Here is a 25616-nt window from a genome sequence, read left to right on the forward strand (position 1 = left end):
GTGACTTATGACCATTTTTACTTATGACCATTGTAGCATCCCCAGGGTCATGTGATTTACATTTGGATTCTTGGCAACCAATTCACATTTATGATGGTCACAGTGTCCTGAGGTCATGTGATCCCCTTTTGCAACCTTCTGACAAGCAAAGTCAGTGGGGAAACCAAATTCACTTAACAACATGTTACTAATTTAACAACTGCAGTGATTCACTTAACAACTGTGGAAAGAAAAGTCATAAAATGGGGCAAAACTCATTTAACAAATTTCTCTCCCCCCTTTTATATCCTCTCTTTTCTCCCCCCTTTATATCCTCTCTTCTCTCCCCTTTATATCTTCTCTTCTCTTCCCCCCTTTATATCCTCTTCTCTTTCCCCCTCTATATCCTCTCTTCTCTACCTTTTATATCCTCCTCTCACCTTCATATCTTCTCTTCTCTCCTTTATATCCTCTCTTCTCTTCCCCCTTTATATCCTCTTCTCTCCCCCTTTATATCCTCTCTTCTCTACCTTTTATATCCTCCTCTCACCTTCATATCTTCTCTTCTCTCCCCTTTATATCCTCTTCTCTCCCCCTTTATATCCTCTCTTCTCTTCCCCCTTTTATATCCTCTCTTCTCTCCCCCTTTTATATCCTCTCTTCTCTCCGCCGTTTCACCTGATGCACTTTTACACTTTTTTTACACTTTTTTTACAGTGCTGTTCAACCCGTCGTACACGTATCACCTGCCAGGTGCCGACGTACCACTAGTGTTACGCGTACCACCAGTTGAAAAGCCCTGCTCTAGTCCTTGGATGTAACAAATGTATCCATAATTTGGTTATGAAATGCTTTTGTTGTTAAACAATTTTACTTTTTACAGGGTAGAGAACAGACCATATCTTTAGGCTGTTTTCACAAAACAAAAAGTTGGCATAATTCAGTACTAATCACATGGAGTCAGTAATTTCTAAAAATATTATCTTCTTCTCCAATTCAAACTAACTTTTCATCTAAAAGCAGGTGGGCAATATTTTGAAAGCCAAGGGCTGGATTTAGTGTTGGCAGGAAGGAATTTAGAGTGCAAAACAGGTGATGTTACATCACAAATGTGGTCAGCACATAATTTGGAAGAAATAAAAATAACCTGATATGTCAGTTGTAACCCTTACAATGCAATTTTCATTTATTTCCTAGTTGTCCTCAAAAGCAATTGCTCATCTCATAAATGTGAGAGAAATATCAATGGATTCTTCAAACATGGGCAATCTACAAGCACAGAGAAATCAGAAAAAGCAGACGGCAGCATCCGACTGACATATTTTGGCCTCAGAAGGTAAGTAGAGTCAGATCATCACCCGGAGGTCTAGTTATTACTTCTATGGGAAATCTGAAGAGAATTCCAAGGATGTAAATTAGTTGGAAAATCAACTAAACATGGTAGAGGAGTGGCAAACCAACTCCACATTGTTGCCAAGACAAAGACATGACTATAGCCACCAGAGATCAAACTTGGTACAAGAAGCAGTAGTAGCAATGCTGAATTTAATTATGTTACTGCTAAGCATCATTAGCTAATTTAGTGGTTAAAGCATCAGGCTAAAAACTGGGAGACAATGTGTTTTAGTCCTGTCTGCAGCATAAAGCCATTTGGATGACCTTGGGCCAGTCACATAGCTACAAGAGTATCATTTATATTAAAAAGATGTAGGCAAAAAGTATTCCAGGCTCAGATGTGGCTAATTTATAACTCAATATCTTGTAACAACCCAGCCAATGTATTTAATATACAGCATATTGTGTGAATCTAGGCAACTAGATTAGTTCAGGAAACTTTTTTTTATATTCCATTCATTCATGTCCAATTCTTGGAGACTGCCTGGATGTGTCCCTGCAGTTTTCTTGGCAAGTTTTTTCAGAAGTAGTTTACCATTGTCTCCTTCCTAGGGCTGAGAGAAAGTGATGGCCCAAAGTCACCTGGCTTTGTGACCAAGGCAGAACTAGAACTCATGTTTTAATCACTACATCAGATTGGCTAATGATGTTTACCAGTAACATAATTTAGTACAAACTCGGCCACTGCTACTCCTGCTTCTTCTATCAAGTTTGACCTCTGGTGGCTACAGTCATGTCTTTGTGTTGGCAACAATGTGGAATTGGTTTGCCACTCTCCTTTCCTGCCATGTTTATTTGATTGAGAAGCCCAGTGCTGAGAAGCCAAGTCAAATAAGCCTGTCTGTCCAGGAGCCACGTGGCCCATCTTAGTGTGACATATATGAATTACTGTCCACAGTGCTGTGTTTGTAACTTTAATGATAGATCATTAAAGACACAACGCTGTGCTGACTATCAATCAAGGTTTTTTTTAAACTACTGAGGATTACTTAGGGAGTGGCCAGAAATATCAATTGAATACTTAACAATGGTAGGATCATGAGGCACTAGAAAATAATTTTGTCACATAAATTTATAATAATAATGCATTCAAGAAGCAAACATTGTTTCTCTATGGAATACTATAAGACTAATTACTTTACTTTTAACTTTTCAAAATTTCAGTCATGGTGAGCGATAAACCCAGCATAGTTGGGAGGGCACTGCATTGTAAAAACTGATCTACCGGTCCTAGGCCAACTACAGTTCCAGGATTTAAAATAAATAAATAAATAAAATCTAAGATTTCTTTAGTTATAACCTTGCTTCAATTTATTTTAATAAGTGTAGTTTAAGTAGAATTAAATCAAGACGTCAAGTTTACTGTGCGTTTTGTGCCCTTACTTTAATGCAAAGTGTAACCATAACTGTAAAGCTCTTCAGAAATAATATTGCTTGGTGAGTATTTTAGCTTAAAAAAAAGTCCACAACCAAATCACCAATTCTCAGCCTATATGATAAAACAAATATTTATTTTAGGACGCCTTTCGTTCAGTTTTTTTTCTTCCAAAATCTGTAATTTGCTTCGGAATCAACTTGAAAAAGACTCTTTTACATCTTCGCCAAACATTATAAAGCCCGTTTTTATATATCATCGGCCTTTTAAAATTTTCGCAAACTAAGCTCTTCCCGTATTATTTTACTCTCAACGTTGGAACGACCACTTTCATTCCTGGGATCCAGGCTCCTCTGTGGGGATTTAAATTCCACCCCGGAAGTCGACTCTTTCACGCAAAGTACTGTGGGAACTGTGGTTCCTGTTTCTCTCCAGCCTAGCGTCTTTACGACGAGGGCGGAAAAATGGCCCAAAATAAACCACAACTCCCCTGATCCTTTAGGTCGGCCACCACCTCCACGCCGCGCAAGCGCATTGGTGAGAGCTGGTTTTTGAATCAGCGGCGTTGTTATTGACGCCATATTGCTGGTGTGGAAGAGTCACAGAGAGACGCGCCACGGCCCCCGCCGCAGTCATCGCTCTTCATCGGTGGCTCCAGGCCGGGTAGCCTCCCGTCAAGCCGCCCCCACCGGCCTAGACACCCTCCCGGATACGGCCCGGGGAGGATTTGCCGCGGGCGGAGCCTACAAGTCCAGCTGAGCCGGGCCCAGAGCTCCGGGCCGCTCCCTGGAGACGCAGGCGGAGCCGGCGGCCGGCAGGAGAAAGCCGAAGCGGCGCAGAGCGGTGGCGACCGGGCGTTTGACAAGACGCGGCAGCGCGGGAAGCTCTCCCCCTCCTCCGCCCCCGTGTCAGTCCTTCTGGCCGCTCCTGCGGTGCGAAAGGCCCGGTCGGCTCAGCTGCTGAGCCCCTTCCTTTTTCCTCCTCTTCCTCTTCCTCCTCTGCCCCCCCGCCCGACTCGGCCATGGCGTGCGGCGCGACCTTAAAGCGGACTCTAGATTTCGACCCTTTGCTGAGCCCGGCCTCGCCGAAACGACGGCGCTGCACTCCATTGTCCGCCTCGGCGGCGGCCGCCGCCTCTTCCTCCTCAGCCTCCTTTGCCTCGTCCCCGCAGAAATACCTGCGCATGGAGCCTTCGCCCTTCGGGGAAGTGTCCACTCGCCTCACCACAGGTAAGGTGGGGGGGAAGAGGGGGGGGCCGGGTGGGGCCGCGGAAGGGAAGGGGCGAGCGAGGGGGGGGGACACAGACTGTCCGGGCGCCCCCGAAACCTGGGAGAGAGAGCCGGCCTTCCCTCCGAACGGGGTCGGGCCCGGCTCTGCTTTTCCACCGAAGCAGCCGCCGCCTCTTCCTCCCCCCCCCCTTATTTTTTAATATTTTTTTTGCTTTCGCCGCCGTGTCGGCACAATGGAAATGGCCGCCCTCCCCGCGGTGGGGGTGGGGAAGTGGCAAACACGGGAGAGGCCCCCGAAGGGGAGTTCGTCGTCCTGGGCTCGCGCCGGTGGCTGCGAGGGGACGAGAGGGGGGGGGGGACGACTGTCGGCCTTCTTTCTGCGCCGGGTTGGTAGAGGGGGGGGGTACGCTTCCCACCCCACCTTTGCCACCCCCACTCCCACCCCCACCCCTTGGGAAAGCGCCGGCCTGGGCGGCGCGAGAGAGGTATCGGTGTGGCGGCGAGAATGAGGAACTGGGGAAGTTATCGCGAGGGAGGGCGATAACTGGGCCGAGAAGGATCGACTGCAGCCCGTTCTCCTGCTCTGCCCTCCCTCCCTCCCTCCCTCGGCCTCTTTGCCCTTCTTCGATCCCCTCCCGGTGCGGGCGATCGATCGATTTGCGGAAGCCATTAACTCTGGGAGTGAGCTCCTTTTTTTTTTTTGCCTCAGCATAGACGGCGGGGCCCTTTCCCGAGCCTGGCAGCGCAGGAGGGGCGGACCTGGTCGGCGTCTGTCATCAATCACTCAATGTAGGCCGTTTGGGAAAGGGCCGGACCGCCTTACAAGAGGAGAGGATAGCTTTTTTTTTTTTTTTATTCCTCCTCCTCCTCCAACACCGCTTGGGATTTCAAGTCCAAGAGCGCCCACGTTTCCTGAAGCTTAGCGATAATGGCTTTATCATAAACGGAGTGTGTTCAGAATGCAGCAAATAGGCTGTGTGTGTGTGTGTGTGTGTGTGTGTGTGTGTATATATATATATATACATACATACATACATACATACATACAGCCTATTTGCTGCATATATATATATATAGGGAATATATATATATATAGGGAAGTGATACGTGAATATATATATATATATAGGGAAGTGATATATATATAGGGAAGTGATTTTATGAATATATATGAATATATATATATATTGGGAAGCGATACGATTCAGGTGATTGTCTCGGCTCCTCTCTCCCAAAGACAAATTAGTGGCAACATCCGAGCTTTGCTGTGTCGTTCCTCTTGATGGTACGATTACCTCACCTTACCTCACAGTGTGGTTTCTCGGAATGACTGCAGCTGGCCTTTCTCCAGTATTGTTTTCATCTCTCTGTTGGCTGAAGAAAAGGCATTTCTCCGCACCCCCCCCCCCCCGTGCATAGTTAACAATTCTCATTCCATAATTGTCTTAAAGTGTAGGTGCCTGTTGGGAATGTTGATTTTAGATCGGTTCATAACCTTGTTTGAGATAGGTGGCATTTCCATATTAGTAAGGAGTGACACTGTACCAAAGTGAATACCTAGTACAGGGGTAGGCAACCTTGGCTCTTTTATGACTCGTGGACTTCAACTCCCAGAATTCCTGAGCCAGCTGTGCTGGCTCAGGAATTCTGGGAGTTGAAGTCCACGAGTCATAAAAGAGCCAAGGTTGCCTACCCCTGACCTAGTAAATTCTTTTGAAATGAGCTTTAGCTCTTGGAAATGTGCTTTGATTTTNCCCCCCCCCCCATTTTTTTTTTATTTGCTTTCGCCGCCGTGTCGGCACAATGGAAATGGCCGCCCTCCCCGCGGTGGGGGTGGGGAAGTGGCAAACACGGGAGAGGCCCCCGAAGGGGAGTTCGTCGTCCTGGGCTCGCGCCGGTGGCTGCGAGGGGACGAGAGGAGGGGGGGGGACGACTGTCGGCCTTCTTTCTGCGCCGGGTTGGTAGAGGGGGGGGGTACGCTTCCCACCCCACCTTTGCCACCCCCCCCACCCCTTGGGAAAGCGCCGGCCTGGGCGGCGCGAGAGAGGTATCGGTGTGGCGGCGAGAATGAGGAACTGGGGAAGTTATCGCGAGGGAGGGCGATAACTGGGCCGAGAAGGATCGACTGCAGCCCGTTCTCCTGCTCTGCCCTCCCTCCCTCCCTCCCTCGCTCGGCCTCTTTGCCCTTCTTCGATCCCCTCCCGGTGCGGGCGATCGATCGATTTGCGGAAGCCATTAACTCTGGGAGTGAGCTCCTTTTTTTTTTTGCCTGAGCATAGACGGCGGGGCCCTTTCCCGAGCCTGGCAGCGCAGGAGGGGCGGACCTGGTCGGCGTCTGTCATCAATCACTCAATGTAGGCCGTTTGGGAAAGGGCCGGACCGCCTTACAAGAGGAGAGGATAGCTTTTTATTTATTTATTTTATTCCTCCTCCTCCTCCTCCTCCTCCAACACCGCTTGGGATTTCAAGTCCAAGAGCGCCCACGTTTCCTGAAGCTTAGCGATAATGGCTTTATCATAAACGGAGTGTGTTCAGAATGCAGCAAATAGGCTGTGTGTGTGTGTGTGTGTGTGTATATATATACATACATACATACATACATACATACATACATACATACATACATACATACAGCCTATTTGCTGCATATATATATATATAGGGAATATATATATATATAGGGAAGTGATACATGAATATATATATATATATATAGGGAAGTGATATATATATAGGGAAGTGATTTTATATATATATATATATATATATATATATATATATGAATATATATGAATATATATGAATATATATATATATATTGGGAAGCGATACGATTCAGGTGATTGTCTCGGCTCCTCTCTCCCAAAGACAAATTAGTGGCAACCTCGAGCTTTGTTGTGTCGTTCCGCTTGATGGTACGATTACCTCACCTTACCTCACAGTGTGGTTTCTCGGAATGACTGCAGCTGGCCTTTCTCCAGTATTGTTTTCATCTCTCTGTTGGCTGAAGAAAAGGCATTTCTCCGCACCACCACCACCCCCCCTGCATAGTTAACAATTCTCATTCCATAATTGTCTTAAAGTGTAGGTGCCTGTTGGGAATGTTGATTTTAGATCGGTTCATAACCTTGTTTGAGATAGGTGGCATTTCCATATTAGTAAGGAGTGACACTGTACCAAAGTGATTACCTAGTACAGGGGTAGGCAACCTTGGCTCTTTTATGACTCGTGGACTTCAACTCCCAGAATTCCTGAGCCAGCTGTGCTGGCTCAGGAATTCTGGGAGTTGAAGTCCACGAGTCATAAAAGAGCCAAGGTTGCCTACCCCTGACCTAGTAAATTCTTTTGAAATGAGCTTTAGCTCTTGGAAATGTGCTTTGATTTTGAAGGATGATGGAAATTTTAAATTATTACAAGGTCAGAGTTTATGATATTCATCTTATCTCCTGAGACTTCAGGTTACAATCTGAAATATTAATACAATGCCCTATAAATTGGGTAAGCAATTGGCATCCCCGAACTCAACGTGTGAACTTTAGCCTAATTTCAACATTCTGCAAGCAAATAATTTGATTCTTCCTTGGCATTTGAGGGAAGGGATTAGACGATGTGGTACTGAGCATTTATTTAGTATCCCATCTAATTTATGTGCTACTGCTGATTTTATTGGGATGCTAGAAACGATGGAATACTTCCTGAGTGAGCAGTTTTTAGGGTTAGTTGGACAAATTATGTATCATCGTTATAAAGTAACCATTGTTAAAACTAAATGCAGCCCACTGTTTATTACCACATAAAGTGAGTGACTTCACTGAAAGTAGAAAGAAATATTCATCTTAATGAATATTTAATGCAAGTAGGGGTTTAAAATTGATTCCATGCAGTGGACAGCTAGGCATCTCAAGTCATTAAACAGCTTGCAGTCATTGGAAAACACACTTTTGAAACATAAGGAGCTCCTGGAAAAACCTATTAAAGAATAACGCTGTTGAAAGGTATAAATGGATGGTTGGCTAAGCTAAGCAATTCCATTTAAAGTAGAATATAGACAGGTTAATTGTGCAGAAACAGCCTTGTATTTAAATATTTAATAATGATGTTTCTAAGATACTAATTAAGACAGGAGATCAATAATTCCACACACACGTAATTGTGTAATTATATGAAATCTGTCACTCAGGTATGTTCCTTTGAAGTGTGAGTTCACAATATATGAATATATTTTCATTGTATTAAAAACCTACATTTCTACCTATAAAATGCTTGCATCATATAAAAAATGTATTAGGGTGTAACATTCTGATCTAATAAAGATAGGCATATACTTAAACTAATGAGAACTAGTGTCTAGTTTGTTGGGTAGAGCTAGGGAGATCCAAGTACAAGCCCCTCTGCTACTATGAAAACTTACTGAGCAGCTTTGAAATGTCCATTCTCTTTTGGTTGAATCTCTCTTACAGGGAATTTGCACCTGAAATATCCTTGCTGTGGAAGAATAAAGTGTTATTGCCTAATGAATCATAAGAATCATAGAATGAAAGAGTTGAAGAGGTCTAACCCATGCCCAGTGAAGCATTCTACTACTTATAGCACCACTGGAAATACTTTAATTGTTAATTGTGGTGTGTCAACATTTGCATTTACAATTTTCAGTATTATACAGATTTTTATAGAAATGTGTTCCTTGGTGATAATTGTTATAGCATGACTTTAATTAATGTTAATATTAATTTCTGATAGCTTGATATTCTTTGATGAATGATCTACCTTTGGCTTATTTCATAGTTTGTTGCTAGCTGTCATACTTCTATTATGGGGACAGTTGATAGAAAACAGATGTCCCACACAACACAGGTGCCACTATTCATATTACTATTCATAGTGGCTGCAGTTGATATGATAGTCATTAAACATTTTAGACAATTTCTGTATCACATGTTAATTTTTAGGGTAGCTTATATAGATTCAATGGACAAAATAACTTTAACCACAACTCCCAGAATATCCAGGCTGCATTGCTAACTGTGGAATGCTGGGAGTCCTAATTCAATGATTTACAATACTTCAAATAAATAAAAGCACAAGCACCCTTCCCCCATAAAATAGGCCAGTTTTAAAATGATCAATGCAGTTTTTGTAGATAATAGTAAAATATGTACTAAATTATTTCACAGTTGTAAGATCTTTAAAACGTGTATGGAAAAATATGCAGTGAAGTATATTACATTTTTCTGCATATTTACCTAGAGGTAAGTTATTTAACACAGTAAGATTAATCTATGAGTAAAATATAGGTTTACATGCTAAGGTAATTGAAACAAAGTTTTATTTAAAAATCAGCATGATTATATTTGTATTATGGTATATCTACTCATTAATGGATTCTTTTCTGTGCCTTAGCTCCTTCAGTTTTACTGTGGAAAGTGGAGGATGTTTCAGAGATTTGATGCTTAGGGAAAGAGAACTAGAAAATCTGATTTTAGAAATAGACTATTATTTATATATTTGAAATATTCCCTGGTAAATATATAAAATGATAATGACAAGTAAATATAATTATTTTTTATTTAACTGGATTCCACTCCACTTGTCTTGTTTTTATGAAATGTTGCATTTCTTAAAAATTCATGGAAAGATATTGTGTAATAGAAAAGTTCCAGGTTTTGGAATATATTTTAAAATCGCTGGTTATGTTGTCTTTTCCATTATAACACAGTGTTGTTATCTCTGGGATTAAGGCCTTTGAATTTTTATGTTTAAAAATAAAACTTTCTAAATTTGATAAATGAGGGATAAAATCTAACTTTGAAGTTGTGATTCTGTAACTGATGTATACTTGGATATATACTTGTTAAAGATGGTAATAAAGAAAGGGAAAAAGGACAGTTTTAGTGTGAACATTGCATCTAATTTTAAATTTTTGTTTGGACAATTATACAGTATTGTTAATACCGTCAGGCTCTCTTCTGCTTCATATTGATTTTCTGCTTGACATTTGTCATCATCTACACTACAGAAACATTCATATTTTAGTTTTTTTTTCTCAGACTTTTTGTGCAGTGGGCTGTGCATTGACATTGTACACAAATAAAAATTATTTTCTCTGTTAGCAAACTACAATTTTCCTTCAGTTTGGGAATTATAGTTACACTTTGGCTAGTTGGACTGTTTATAAAAAGGTAGAAGCTCCTCAAGTTGTACTTGATTTCTAGTGATTGCATGAATACATCTATGTATTTATTTATTGATTGTTTTTTCAAATTACTTGTGGTGACTCTGGGCAACTTATCATACAAACCACTTAAAGAATTAAATTCCCAAAGGAAACGTTATCCAGAAGAAGCAATAGCCACAGTCCCCCCTCCATAAAAATAAAAACAATACCATTCCAGGTAGTAACTTCTTATAATATAAATCCACTAATTATTTATTTTGTTGGATTTGTAAGGCCCCTAATCAAACTCAAGGCAGTGTTAGTAAAATACCAAAGTAATACACTTGTATCCTTATTACACTTGTACAATGTCTTTCCCCAAAAGGTCAAAATGGGGGTGTGCTATGCTGCCATCAAAAACTTTGAAAGGTGGATTATACTGAGAAATGATCAGTGCAAAGGTACCAAGTGAACAACATACCTGAGTAGGGATTTAAATCTGAGTTTTCCTGAATTCTCAGTTTTACATACATGCATGCATACATACATACATACATACATACATTACATATCATACATACATACTCATTCCATCATGTGGTTCTTTTTCAGACTAAACAACCTTATACTAGAGTACTAATTATTTTATTGCAACTACAATCGTATACCTGGAAGAGTCCCATGATTTACTCAGAAATTTAATGAAAATATATCCAAAATTGTACTATCATTTCTTGTATAAGTTCAAGAAGAGAATTTTGACTTAGCACGCTCTTGATACATCAGTTTTAATGAGAACCATATTGTGCATATAAAGTTGTTAAATTATTAGATGGAGGCTTACATTTATTTACAATATAGCTATTTCAACATTTTTCACAGTTGCTTGACTTTGAACATTTTTGAATTACCTTGTGAGCATTATCTTAAACTAGTTCACATATGTCTATTCATCATTTGATGACTTAAATGTATGATCGAACCATTAGAGGACATATTTAGAACATTGTAAATAATTCCTGCCAAGATCCAGTGTTAATGGACTTGGCTTACATTCATAAATGCCACTGGCAACCTATGTAGTCATATGAGCCTACGTCTTAGGACATTGTTCCAATAAACTGCTTTTGCAGCAACATTTTAAAAATTGGTTTGGTTGAGTAATAAGTCACTTAGTACTTTGTATCCCAATATTGGTGGTGCCTTATATGAAAAACTAAAAGCGTTGTACTTCACAATTAAAAAATAGTAAAGTTAAAAATACTATTGATGTGTTCATAGAATATTTTCCTTTGTTATGTGAAATGTACCATACTTTAGTATCAATTTGAAAAAGCATGTAGATATAATGTCAGTTGATTTTTTTTACCAGTCTCCATAGAATATTTTAAATATCCTCTTCCATATTTATTTTTACTCCAAAAGTAAAATTATGTATCTAATATTTAACTTAAATAATATCAGAATATTAATTTGGGATGTATGTTAATTTTTCCTAGATTTTCCTCTTTTCTTAAAAATTAAAATCCATACTAAACAAAAAAAAACCTGGCTATTCTGCTAGTATGATCAACATGAATCCGCCTCACAAGGTCAGGTCTGTATATATTGCTTGAAGCAGGAATAGTCAGTATCAAGGATGCTATACCTGGAAGAGCACTTGATTGTCTTGAAGAACTAATATGTCTTGTTTGCTGTATGTCCACTGATTACTAAATAATAATGACACTTTTAATAATAGCGTAACATACATTGAAAATGTCAAGCTATGTGTCAAAGGGAAACTGAGGTTATAGATGGCATAATAGGCATAATGTGGAAGTGGTGCTATTTACATTATTGTGATGGAACAATGTTTACATTATTGAAATGGAACAATGTTACATCATATTTCATTTAGTCACTAGAAAATTGGGATATGACATTTGTATAAAAATATTATGAGAAGACATCAATGTCAGATTGATTAGTCTGTAGTTTCTCCTTTCCCCACTTTTTTTTTCTTAAAAGAGAAGCATTTGTCTCCTTTAGTAACTTGGCTCTTTACCATATCTCCAGGAATTCTCTGTGATAAAACAATGAAGTCTGATCTAGTCATTAGATAGTAATTTAGAATGTGGTTTACTTTGAAATTTACTCTAAACATTAAAATAAAGAGATTTCTTAACATTTCTATTGGACTGAAATTTCACATTTGCTACTTCATTTTGCTCTTTACAATATTCTGGTGGGATTTTTTTTTTTATTAAAGACTGAATCAAAGATGAATAGCTTTCCCTTTTATTTATCAGCATTTCTGTGTCTTCAGCCACTGGTACACTGAATCTTTTTTATTCTAAAGATACTCAAAGAAGCCCTCAATATTGTTCTTAGCATTTTTTACCAACCTCATTTCAAGTTTTGTTTTCCTGACATTAGCTTTGCCAGTCCTAGAAAAATCCTAATGTGTCCCCTTTTCATGGCAAATCTTCATGAGCATGCATATTTAAGCTCACTATCTAGCTGCATTTAACAACCGTCTTCTAAAGGAAGTTGGGAGGATTTTATCCAATATATTTAAATAATTATTCAAATAATTCAAACCACAATATTTTAATTAGGAAGATTTTATTCTCATAGTGATAATGCATCTTTGGTGTTTGATAAAAATGTAAATTCATCAACATTCAGAATGTTTGTTTCTAGACAATGCATACCATATAAAATTATTTTGTAAATAACAATGAATCTAGAACAAACGCTGATAACATTAGTGAAGTCACTTGGAGTTAAATCAGCTCAAATTCAAAGAGAATTAATTTAGATTTCCTGCTTTATTCAGGGAATCTGCTACAAACTAATTACATTTAGTACACTGACTTTTTTTGAAACACCAAACTCTTGCTATATTAATGGAATACTGCAACCACACATGCTGATAATCAGTTCTTTTGAATTTTTTTATCTCAGGTAAATTCTTAGGATTATCCCTGACAATCTGTATACTAAACATTTTGATGACATACTTCAGGCAAAAGCTGTTTCCTCGAACACTAAAGCCTTCAGGAATGTAATCTGTTCACCATTTTGTGTTACTTTATCTTCAAAGTCATATTCAAATTCTTCCCCCTTTTCCAGGTGTACTCCATCATACTACTGTCTTTTCATTAACTTTGTCTTTGCACTTTTAGAGCAGTTAACTGTTCTCATTTCCATATTTCTAGAACCCTACAATATAATTAGAAATTATCTTTTTGAATTCTAATCATTTTCTGAAATATATTTTCCATTTTATAAAATAGATTTATTTTATAAAAAAGTCAATGATTTGTATATGCCCTGAAAGGAAATCTATAGAAATGTTGCTGATGTGTGGAATAAACTGTGAATTTGACTTGATGGCATATTTAATAGATTTGTGATCAGGTTGAAACCAGATTCTTGCAAGTTGGTACTTTTCTACAGTAACTGTTGCTAATCCCTTTAGTAGGAGGAATTGCAGCTGCTATCATAAGACAATTAAGGGGGGAGAATAAGATTCCTGTCTTTAGCAATATGAATAGAGTACACATCAATAGTAAGTGCAATTTTGCTAATAATTTTAGCAAGGGTGGCTAGTTGGTGTATTTGAGTTACCTGATGCTTTTATGGATATCCTTATGTTCATTGTAGTCTCCGGTGGCCCTTAAATAAATTTGTTTGCCTAAGAAATTCATTATTGTAAAATATTGGCTCATAGTTTTCTCAGATTAGAGATTTTCTAGCTAGGTGATTGTTCATCTGAGATTGTTTCTACTGTTTTTCTTCCTTTCCCCCTTCAGTATTTTTTTCTAGGTATAAATTTATATAATTATTTATTGAGCTTAGTTATTAAACTAAGCTTCCATTGGGACTGCCTGTAAGAAAGAATGGAGTCCATAATAAGAAAAGTTGTTTGGTAAATTGAAATAGCTAGCAACCATGAGTTGTTGTACATCTGGATTCCAAAATAATATATTGGGGAGAGGCAAATTTTTATGTGAATTGCAGGGCTTAGATCTCCAAATGTTACAATTTTATATACAGATAATTTAATGTGCTTTTTGTTATAATCTTGGTGCTAGATATATTATTTGCTGACAGAATAAAATATGTTTCTGAGTTTTTTGTGAAGCAATTAAATGTTCTTGGAGATATAACAGGCAAGCAAAAATATACTTTTTTGGTCATGGACAAGAAAGATTCTCAAACATAGTGGTATCTTGGTACTCATCCTTAAATAGTTCCAGAAGGCAGGATGAGTTCCAAAACCAATGAATATCAAACAGATTTTTCCCATAGGGAATAATGTAGTGAGTCATAAGGCAGCCAACATGTACAGGTTTCTAGCTTGTGCATTGAGTACCAAACAAACGATGAGAACAGGGACAAAATTTTCATGTCACAATGTGTTGAGTACCAAATTTGATGAGTTTCAAAGCAGTTGAGTACCAAGGTACCATTGTAATAGAGTAATGGCTGCTTCTGTGGACACTGGACAGAAATCATTGGATGAGGGACAAGAAAGGCAGTGCTGAATTTTCACAGAAAAAATATAGTAGTTTTCAATATAAAATATGTTACTTAATTGCTCCTATTGAAGATACTAATATGTGTGCAGTGAACAATTACAGGTAGTCCTGGACTTAGACCATAATTCAGCCTAAAATTTTCATTGCTAAGCAAGACAGTTGTTAAATGGGTTTTGCCCCCTTTTATAACCTTTCTTGCGACAATTGTTAAGTGAATCTGGCTTCCCAATTGACTTTGCTTATCAGAAGGTCGCAAATGGTGAACACATAACATCAGGACACTGCAACTGTCATAAATACATGCCAGTTGCCAAGAATCTGAATTTTGATCACATGACCATGGGGATACTGCAAGGGTCGTGTGAGAAATGGTCATAAGTCACTTTTTTCAGTGCTGTTTTAACTTCGAATGGACAATGAATTGAACGGTTGTAAGTCAAAGATTGCCTATACTGCAAAACCTGTGGATGCTTCTGTAATGTAACCTAAATAGTGGAACAATATTATATATGTGTAGGAATAAAAGAAGTACGTTTTATACCTTTCTTGGTCTGAAACCTGGAAAGATAGATGAATTATATTTTCACTAGTGCTAAGTTGTGGAAGGAAAACACAGGTAATGGTTAGTTTCCATGCTATTATTATCTAGGAGAAAGCAGAGAACACTATCAGTGGGCTTAATGCTGTTTTCTTTATTCCATATCTTGCAGCTATATGAAAGGTGTGAATAGGGTTGGAAATTGTAGAATGATTTTTAATTGATAAGTTTAGTTGATAAGTTGAACTTCTGAAACAATTGACAATACCTGTAATGCCATTTGTTAGAGTATTTTCTTTTAACTTAAATTATTTGAAATGATTGAGATAGAATTCATACTCATGTTCATTTCTTTTTTCTAGAGCAAATTCTGTACAATATAAAACAGGAATACAAACGCATGCAGAAGAGAAGACATCTAGAAAACTTTCACCAAACAGATCCTTGTTGTTCTACTGATGCACAGTCACAAGCATTTCTCCTTTCTGGACCAGCTTTGCCAGGTGAAGATTTTAGAATAAGAATGCATTTGAATTTGGGTCAGATTGTATATTTCTCTAAATAGAGAATCAAAAGAATCACAGTGATATATTAGTATTATTACTAGCATGAGTTTAAGTTAAAATTTAATGATGCTTATCCAGCTGAATAGATACTGCTAGCAGAACAGGTTTGGGTGTTCCACAGCTTGAGCCATCCTTCCTGGGTTAGAGATCTTCCAGAGCACACTTGTAGGGGTAGGGCTGGTGCAGTAGGGAGAAAGAAGGGAAAAGAGACACGAGATCTTTTTTCATTCATTTTATTTTTAGTCTATCAATTTAAGGGCTTGAGGTAGTTTACAGTACAAGCAAAACAATATAAACCATCAACAATCTGATTAAGCCCAAGAATTATCAGTTTCCATATACATGTAATAAAAAGATCTTGAAGGCCTGGAGGTTGGGGACATCATCTTGGGAGGCAGAGCAATGCATAAGACACGGGCACTACTGAGAAGGCACCTCATCAGTCTTCACAGCTCCTACCTTAATTGTGCAACTTAGGACTTTTACAACATTTAGGTTCTTGGAGTAATTTTTTTAAATTATGAACTGTTTATAATAAGATAAGATAACCTTTATTGTCATTTTTTTTACTGTGGGCACAACGGCACACATCAAAAATGAAATTTAGTTGCCCGCTCTCAAAGTGAAACACATACATGACACATACATAATATTTTAGTGATATCCTTTTCCCAACTTTTATTGAACGAATTTGGCATGATAAATGGACTTGGAATAACCCGTATTTTATATTCAGAAATTAATTGGATTGGATTTTCTTTCATTTTTTGGGGAGGAACTCTTAACAATGCTAAACCTCACTGGAAAGAAGAAAGGAAAATAATTTTGTTACTTTCTCAAGCTCTTTAACTATCCATTGTCGCTTCCCTGGGAACATTGCTATTAGACTTCCTAATCATGGTTGAATCAAAGAGAAACAATGGTTATTACAGTGCTAGATTAAGACTGGGAAGATCCATGTTCTAGTTCATCCTCACCCATCAAAGCTGTCTTTGAGCTAACCACTTGCTCAAACCATTCTATTCTCCAGTATGACGAGTGGAGAATCCACCAATGGGTTATGCTTGTCTTCTGCCCGTAGACTAAGTCAGCCAGTTTTTGCCACGCCTCTCTTCCTGGGTCCTCCTCTTCCCAGTCTCGACTTAGTCTATAGCCCGAGCAGACAGATTCATCTTGGCTCCAGGATCAGATCACTAGATCAGGTGGTATTTTACCTTTCTTAACTTCTACTCGAAGGTGGGGGAGTGGAAAATGAACGGCTGTTCGTTTGCCGTTCCTGCTGATTGCAACGCAGCCGCAAGGCTTGCTCTAGCCCAGCCGATAGTTGGAGAGAGAACAAAGAGCCGGGTGCCATTTTGGCACCGCGTGAACTCTAGGGCGAAGGGAGGATTCCCTTCCACCACCACCACCCCCTCCCACAGGGAGCGCCTCAGTTTTAGTTTTCCGCAAGGAGCAGCTGAACTTTCCAATTTCAGTCTACTCACAACCACAGGAATAAGAATTCCGCGAGGCTTCCCCGAAGCCCAGCTGATCCGCGGAGAACTACAGGACTCCCGCGGCTCCCCCAAAGCTCAGCTGATCGACGGAGAGCATAAAATTTCCGCATGATTTTTCCCCGGAGCCCAGCTAGTCAGCGGAGTGCAAACAGAGCTCTGCCGACTTTTCCGGGAACTCAGCTGAGCTGCGGAGAGCGAACAAGGAGATCGGTCGCCATCTTGACTCCACGTGTTCTCTGAAGCGGGGGGGAGGGAGCATTCAAGCCGTGCTCCTTTTTCAAGGCAATCGGAGTTAAGCAATCCCTTCGCTCTACCTAGCCATGTTATATAAAAAAAAGTTAAATTAACATAGATATATATAAAGGAAGGAAAAGAGAGACAGTCATCGGAACCTGTTACAATCACTAGCAGATTGTCCCCTGGATTAGACCTTCACCAGTCCTCTTAATAGAGATTTCTCTCAGTCTTGCACTGGGATATCTCTTTTGCCAATGGCAGACACAAACGCTGCCCAGACAGCGCAGGAATCCTCCATTAGCCCTCCTGGTGTAAGAGGCCAAGATCATCCAACCAGGAGGCGGCGGGCAGGATCAAGGCCAAAGCAATGTCTGGCAAAAGGTCTTCCAAGGCAGCAGATAAGGAGGCCAAACATCGACACCAGGCCCTGGAAAAACAGTTCTCTAGAGCCGAAAAGAGGCAAAACACAACAGAAGACAGTCTAGTCCCACCTACTTACAAGGAGGAGGAAATATATGGCCTAGTCAGGAACCTCTGGAAACAGAGCCTAGTCAGGAACCTCTGGAAACAGAGCCTAGTCAGGAACCTCTGGAAACAGAGGCTAACGCAGAGCAGGCAATCGGATCTCCTGTAAGTGAAGGGCCTGAAGGCCCGGGGTCAGCAGCAGGTCCTCGTCTCTCAGGCAATCAGGGAGCATTGTCATCAGAACACTTACAATCCCTGATATCTCAGGCTGTCGCTCAGGCCATGGCCTCTTCAAGACATCATTGTTCCAGACCCGGGTCTGTGGCTTCAAGAGGCCGTTCCCACCTTTCCCAAGAGGAAGCCTCTGCGTACCAGGACTCAATTTCCCCTTCTCGTTCCTCCAGAAGCAGGAGGTCTCCTGCGGAGGACTATGAGCAAACGTATCAGGGGCTGTCAGAGGACGATGATATATCCCCAGACCCTCCACCATTCGTGGGTCTCTTTAACCCAACTCTATTCAAATCCCTGCTCCACAAGGCCAGCAGCACCACAAAGATTGAGAGACCTTTGTTCCCTCAGGAGGGACCTTTGACTAGTCAGGTCACAAACAACAGGGTGTTCTCACAGCCCACTTACGCACAACAATTTATTCCCTGCCCCCCTCTCTTCTTTGATACAATTCAGAATAATCTGGGGGCACCGGGGTCTTTCCTCCCAATGGGGGGGGGACAGACAAGAAAATGTTCAACATAGATCCGGCCTTATCGAAGATAATAGAGGTTCCGACAGTAGATGAACCTCTAGCTGCGGTTTTTTTCCCATCCACGGTAACCGGGGATGCAGCGGAGGCCGTGAAGTCCGAAGATAGGAAGGCGGATCTCACCTTCCGCAAGACACACCAGGCCTCGGTGTGGGCAATCAAGGCAGCCATTTCTACCTCCTTTTTCGTTAGGACTTTGTTGCTCTGGCTGCGCCAACTCCAGACGAGGACCTCCCCAAAGGAGGAAAGAACCCACCAGGACTTAAGAAGGTTAGTGGCGGCAGCGGAGTTCATGGCAGATTCATCTTTGCACGCAGCAAACTATTCTGCCAGGGCAATAGCGTACAACACCACAGCACGTAAATTACTGTGGCTCAGACAGTGGCGAGCCGATATTAAGGCAAAGTGGCGGTTGGCGGCAGCGCCCTACAGGGGCGGCCTGCTTTTTGGTGAGGCTCTTAATCCTTATCTGATAGAAAACAAGGACAAACGCAAAGTACTGGCCCACCTATCAAGGAGCATGGATAGGAGTCTCTTCCTACCCTCACAGCAGCCCTTTCGATCAGAAGCAGGTCCAGAACCTACCATCTTTTCCCGCTCTTATCAATCCAGATCGGACCGACAGGGCGACAGATCCGGTAACAGGGACATATTCAGACAACAATTCCAGTCAAAGCAGCCCTTTCGAGGAGTGAGGGGTCGCCCCTTTCGAAAATCCAAGTGACGGCGGGGAGGACTCCCCCATTGGTGGCAGGCTTGCTCTTTTCGCCCACAAATGGCAAGCCACCACCACGGACCTTTGGGTCCTAAATACCATCAGATTTGGCCTCTCACTGGAATTCATCTCCAAACCCCCGAACCGCTTCGTCCCTTGCCCATCACCCAAAGATCCGACCAAAAAGAAGGAGGCCATTCAGCACCTCCTGGACATCCAGGCCATAGAACCGTTGCAAAAAGGGCAACAGGGACAGGGATTCTATTCCATCTTATTTATAGTCCCAAAGAGTTTGGGGAGATGGAGAGCAATTCTAAACTTAAAAAGTCTGAACACCCACCTGGCATACAGAAAGTTCAAAATGCAGACTCTCCAGTCAATGTTAGCAGGCGTCAGAAGGGGAGACCTTCTGACGTCCATAGATCTGACGGAGGCTTACCTTCACATTCCCATACTTCCGGAACATCGAAGGTTTCTCAGGTTCTGTCACGCAGGACAGCATTTTCAATACAGGGCCCTGCCCTTTGGACTTTCTTCAGCTCCCAGAGTATTCACAAAAGTACTGGAGACACTCACCGCACATCTGTGAACAATTCCTGTGCTCATCCAGTGTTACCTGGACGACATTCTCATCCAATCCTTGTCGGCCTAGTCAGATCTGACACTGACCCTAAGAACACTTCAGGAACACGGGTTCTCAGTAAGCTTCCAAAAGAGCCAGACGGTCCCATCGACCCACTTTCTTCATCTGGGAGCTGTGATAGACACACTAAGCTGCGAAGTCTACCTCTCGAGAACGCCAAAACAGCATTCGAACCCTGGTCAGACTGATTCGAAAGAGACGAACCACAACACTGGCCACTCTCTCCCACTTGCTGGGAAAGATGATTTCATGTCTAGCAATCGTGCCCTGGGCACGACTACACTCCAGAGACCTGCAGTTCCTACTCCCGTTCCAAAAAAGGGGAACCGGCTCCTCCAACCAAAGAGTAAGGGTTCCACCAAGGGTCCTGAAGTCGCTCCAGTGGTGGTCGTCTCCAGCAGTGAGAAAGAGACACATGTTCTTGGAGACAGCCCGAGTCATTCTGACCACAGACGCCAGCATATTCGGTTGGGGAGCACACCTACAATCACAACTGGCACAGGGCCAATGGTCAAAAGAGGATCTAAGACACAACATAAACTGGTTAGAACTCAGAGCCATACATCTGGCCCTCCGTCACTTTCACAACACAGTGGCGGACCAGCACGTCCTAGTGCTCACAGACAACGTGGCGGCAAAGGCACACGTCAACCGACGGGGGCACGCAGTCCAAACCCCTCATGGCCAAGGCCCAATCGCTGGGAACATGGGCCAAGGACAACCTAGCCTCCCTCAGGGCCGAGCACATCTCAGGAGTAGCGAATCAGCAGGTGGATTTTCTGAGCAGGGCAATAGTGGACCACTCAGAGTGGAGCCTGCACCCTGCTATCTTCAGGGAAGCATCAGAGAGGTTTGGCCACCCAGTGCTGGACCTATTTGCCAGCTCCAAGAATACTCAGCTCCCGAGGTTCTTCTCCCGTTTTCCATCCCCGGGGGGGTGGAGAGAGCAGATGCGCTCCAGGGGCACTGGCCGGAGGGGTTGCTATATGCCTTCCCACCACTTCCTCTGATACAAGCAACCATCAGAAAGATATTGCAGGAACAAGCAGAGGTGATACTCATTGCACCACACTGGCCAAGACGGCCGTCGTTTGCCAACCTCATAAGTATTAATATATCTCCTCCATGGAGGATTCCCCACGACAGAATCTCCCTCAGTCAGGGGGCTCTACAACACCCAGAGCCACAGTGGCTCCAACTAGCCGCTTGGCACTTGAGCGGAGCCTCCTAGAAGGGGAGGCCTATTCACAAAGAGTCATCAAGACAATCCAGGCCTCAAGAAGGCCTACGACCAACAGAATTTACGACTCCATGTGGAGAAATTACTGCAGCTGGTGCACAAAACAGCAACTAGACCCCTTTAAGATTACTATCCCAAGGGTCTTAGACTACTTATGGGAGGGTCTTGATAGGGGTTTAGTACCCAACACAATGCACAGACAGGTGGCCGCCCTGTCCACTATACTCACATATGGCAACTCTGAACCACTGGCCAAACACCCAATGGTGTGATCCTTCATAAAGGGCGCAACAAACAACAGACCACCCGTGGTCCACAGATATCCCTCCTGGGACCTGTCTAAGGTCCTACAGGCCATTACCTCACCTCCATTTGAACCTATTCGGACCTGTACATTACAGTGCTTGACTCTTAAGGTCGCATTTCTGGTCGTCGTTACTTCGGCAAGGCACATTTCAGAATTGGCAGCACTATCAGGGAAAATCTCTGCACATTCCACACGGACAGGGTGGTCCTATGTCTGGACCCCTCCTTCATTCCCAAGGTCAACTCCCTATTCCACAGGGCACAGGCGGTGGTGCTACCAGTTTTTTGTCCTCAGCCCTCCCATAAATTGGAGCGCAAATGACACACCTTAGACATTCGCAGGGCCTTAAGACAATACATAAAGCAAACAGCACTCTTCAGCAAATTGGAGGCCCTGTTCGTTTCCTTCCACTTGCACTGGGGTCGAAGGGTCACAACATCCACAATCGGCAGGTGGATCAGGAAGTGCATAGCAGAGGCATACCAGGGGCAGTCGCTAGCAGTTCCTAGACAAATCACTGCCCACTCCACTCGCAGCGCTGCAACATCAGCAGCGTGAGCAACTCAGGCACCGATTGAGGAAATATGTAGGGTGGTGATGTGGGCGTCACTTTCCCCTTTCATAAGACACTACAAGTTAGATAAGTTCGCATTGGCGGAGGCCTCATTTGGCAGGAGGGTCCTCCAATCTGTAGTGTCAGGAAGTGGGACACAGGCCCAGATGGCTTCCCACCCACAGGGACAGTGAGGCTTTGGTACGTCCCATTGGTGGATTCTCCACTTGTCATGCTGGTGAAGGGGCGTTGTCTTAGCTGAACGCCTTTTCTCAGCATGACGATGGAGAATCCACTCCCACTCTTAGGGCCAGTCAGGTCCTGTGCTGGGAAAAGTTTGAGCCAACACATGAAAAACATAGCCAACAGCTTCGCCTCAGTCGAGACTGGGAAGAGGAGGACCCAGGAAGAGAGGCATGGCAAAAACTGGCTGACTTAGTCTACGGGCAGAAGACAAGCAAAACCCATTGGTGGATTCTCCATCGTCATGCTGAGAAAAGGTGTTCAGGTAAGACAACGCCCCCTCTATGGTATGCCTCCTTAAGCTTCTAGACCAGGGGTCTTCAGACTTGGCCCTTTTATGACTTGTGGACTTCAACTCCCAGGATGTACATCTAACAAAATTAATATAGTTGGAGTAATAGGGCTGTGAGGGGAAAGAAAAATTAGTGAGATCTGTCCCCCTTCTGTCTTCAGGTGCATTGTGGAGTGGAATGCATGAGAATTCTGAGTCACATTCACTTTTAGCCATTTGTAAATAAAACATCTGAATGATTGTAGAAATTTGATATTTCTACTGTTAACTACGTTAATGTTTGTTTGGAAAATTTATATTGCTGCTTACTCAATGGCGGCATACTTCTATAGTTCTAACTTTGCATGGGTGAGTGTATATGTGGTGTGTGTGTGTGCACCTTTAAGTCAGTTTTTCATTCCTGGTGACTGCTTAAACTAGTCCCTGCAGTTTTTCTGAGCAAGGGGTTTTGGAGTTAGTTTACCATGGTCTGCTTTCTATGCTGAGAGTGAGTGACTGATCCAAGGTCACCCAGCTGCTTCCTGTCAAAGACGTCATGGTCTCCCAATTTCGAATCTGGTGCCTTGTCTACTACACTAAATTGGCTGTATAGTTAGTTATATAACTTGCTGATTTTAATATATGGCCAACATTTAATTCAGAGGCTTGTCCTTAAAATGTACTGAAGCCGGTGGGCTATAAATGCAGTCTTTTCATTAGAGTTTAAGTTTCCATGATTGTTGTAATCTGATTCTTTAAAGTACTTTAAAGTAAACTGTTATCTTCATTAGTCTTCTGTAAGATCCTCTAAAGCATACTTGAATTACCTCTGGAAATATTTGTTCAAAGGTACTTCATCTGCAGCGTCACCACCACTGAAAAAAGAACAGCCCCTCTTTACTCTTAGACAAGTTGGAATGATCTGTGAACGCTTGCTCAAAGAACGTGAAGAGAAAATCCGTGAAGAGTATGAAGAAATCTTGACCACAAAACTTGCAGGTATGATAAAAACAAAATGTACGTCAACTGTTATATTTTCCATCCTGATGCTCAGCTTGTTGATACGTTGTTGTATGACTACATATTTCTGGATGGCAATTGCTGTACTTTACTCTGGCTTTTAATAATGACCTTTCTGCTTTGCAGGAACAGCATGATTAATTTATACCACTTAACTTTGAAATCATTTAGTTTTTTTTAGATGTTTTTAACTTTCTTTTAGCACAGTAAAGATTAATGTTCAAGAATTCTGAATGTTCTTAGCCAACATTTGGTGGCTTCTAGGTTGCTTCTTAGCTTGACAAATTACAGTTGATGAGGATGGAGAGGAAGATGGGATATTATAAGAATCAGCACTCTCTCTGTTGACTCAAATTTTCTTAGAGAAGCATTTGACTAATTATTAAGATATCAAGAGTTACTATGCTGCAAATATCCTTACATTTTGAGTGTCATTCACTAATAACAAGGATGTCACTTACCTGTTTTGACTCTTGTAACCTGTTGAAATAAAGTCACATAAGGATAGAATCTGGTTTTTTGTTAATGTAGAGTGTGAGCTATATCCTTTTATAGGAGAAGGTTTCAATTGTGCAGTAGAACACCTTCCCCTTAACTGCTGTATTCCCACCAATTTGTTTTGGGATAACTTTATCCTTGTGAAAAATGGAGGAAAGGCATAACTGTTATGCCAGCAGTTGAGATATTTGCATATATCTCCATATGTTATATGCAGTGGAAATGTTATTTGAATTTCTTGAAGTATTTGTCCTTAAGATGACTAGAAATTTTTAGTAAAATCTTGATAGCATACTATTATCCTTTTCTGCATAATTAAGAAAATACTTTTCAGTGCTAAACAAAATGAAATAAAATACTGCAGCACGATGTCCTTAGGCTTTGCTTTGCCACTTGTAACCCTTTGAGGTCATCCAAAACGTGCAGACCTAGACTGGAAAAAGGCTTATTTATTCAGTCATAATACTGAAGGAGCTGATACAATATGGATAGAACAGAGGACAATGGTTTATTTTCATGAGGGAAGGCAATTCATCATCCCCTTGACATTTCACTCTGCATTTCTTCAGATGATACCACAACCCTAAAAACAAATTTTAAGAAAGATTCATGTTTCAGCAAGCGTATTCATCTTTGAATGCCAAACATTGAATTCCATCTCTGCATGCAATGTTTAAAGAATATTTTCCTTGTGTTGTCTTGTAAAAGAAGCATTATGTATGGTACCTTACTTTAAATATTCTTTGATCACAGAACAGTATGACGCATTTGTGAAGTTTACGCATGATCAAATCATGCGACGATATGGAGAACAGCCTGCAAGTTGTAAGTATTTTAAGCTATCTTCCTTGATGTTAGATTTTGGTGGTTTGAGAAAGTAGAATGGGGTGGAGTGGAACTCTCTACTTCTCCACTCTTCTAAGAGTGGAATCATCCCCAAAGTGGAGTGATCTTAACTGGGTTTCTTGTTGTGCTTTAGTTGTGTACATTCTTCAGTTGTATTATTTCTTGACTTGATTCTTGTTTCCTTTTCAGATGTTTCATGAATCATGTTTTCTGCATATGTGGGCAGCCCTGAAACCCTGTTCTATTGTTGCAAGCTGTCCTTTAAAGACTTGCAACAATGCCATATTCCCTCTCTCTCCCCCCCCCCCTCTGTATACACTGGTTATTTCAAGCTTTTGTCAGTGGCAACCACTCTTATGCAGCAACTGGTTTTGGAGTGCTCCCTGATGTCAGTACCACCTGGATGTGGACCTTTGCTACCTGTTAATACCAGTGGTCTCATTTGCTGTATCATTACAATTTGGCTTCTGTTAATAAGTTTGAAAAGTAAAAGGATTAAAGCTGGTGTATTAGAGCTCTGCCCTTAACTGGTTGTGTAAATAAAAGTGTAGAATGAC

General features: G+C 41.6%; 1 protein-coding gene across 1 annotated transcript; it reads left to right on the top strand.

Annotated features, from left to right (window-relative positions):
• The first annotated feature begins 3766 nt into the window (after positions 1-3766).
• On the top strand, positions 3767-25616 carry AKIRIN2 (akirin 2). Its single transcript, XM_015812850.1, has 5 exons — positions 3767-3978; positions 15562-15702; positions 23545-23694; positions 24967-25038; positions 25249-25616. Exons 1-5 carry the CDS (start codon positions 3771-3773, stop codon positions 25257-25259), a joined length of 582 nt encoding a protein of 193 aa, XP_015668336.1. The 5' UTR covers positions 3767-3770; the 3' UTR covers positions 25260-25616.

Source organism: Protobothrops mucrosquamatus, unplaced genomic scaffold (genome assembly GCF_001527695.2).
Source record: "Protobothrops mucrosquamatus isolate PMUCROS unplaced genomic scaffold, P.Mucros_1.0 scaffold114, whole genome shotgun sequence".
NCBI classification, from domain to species: Eukaryota; Metazoa; Chordata; class Lepidosauria; order Squamata; family Viperidae; genus Protobothrops; species Protobothrops mucrosquamatus.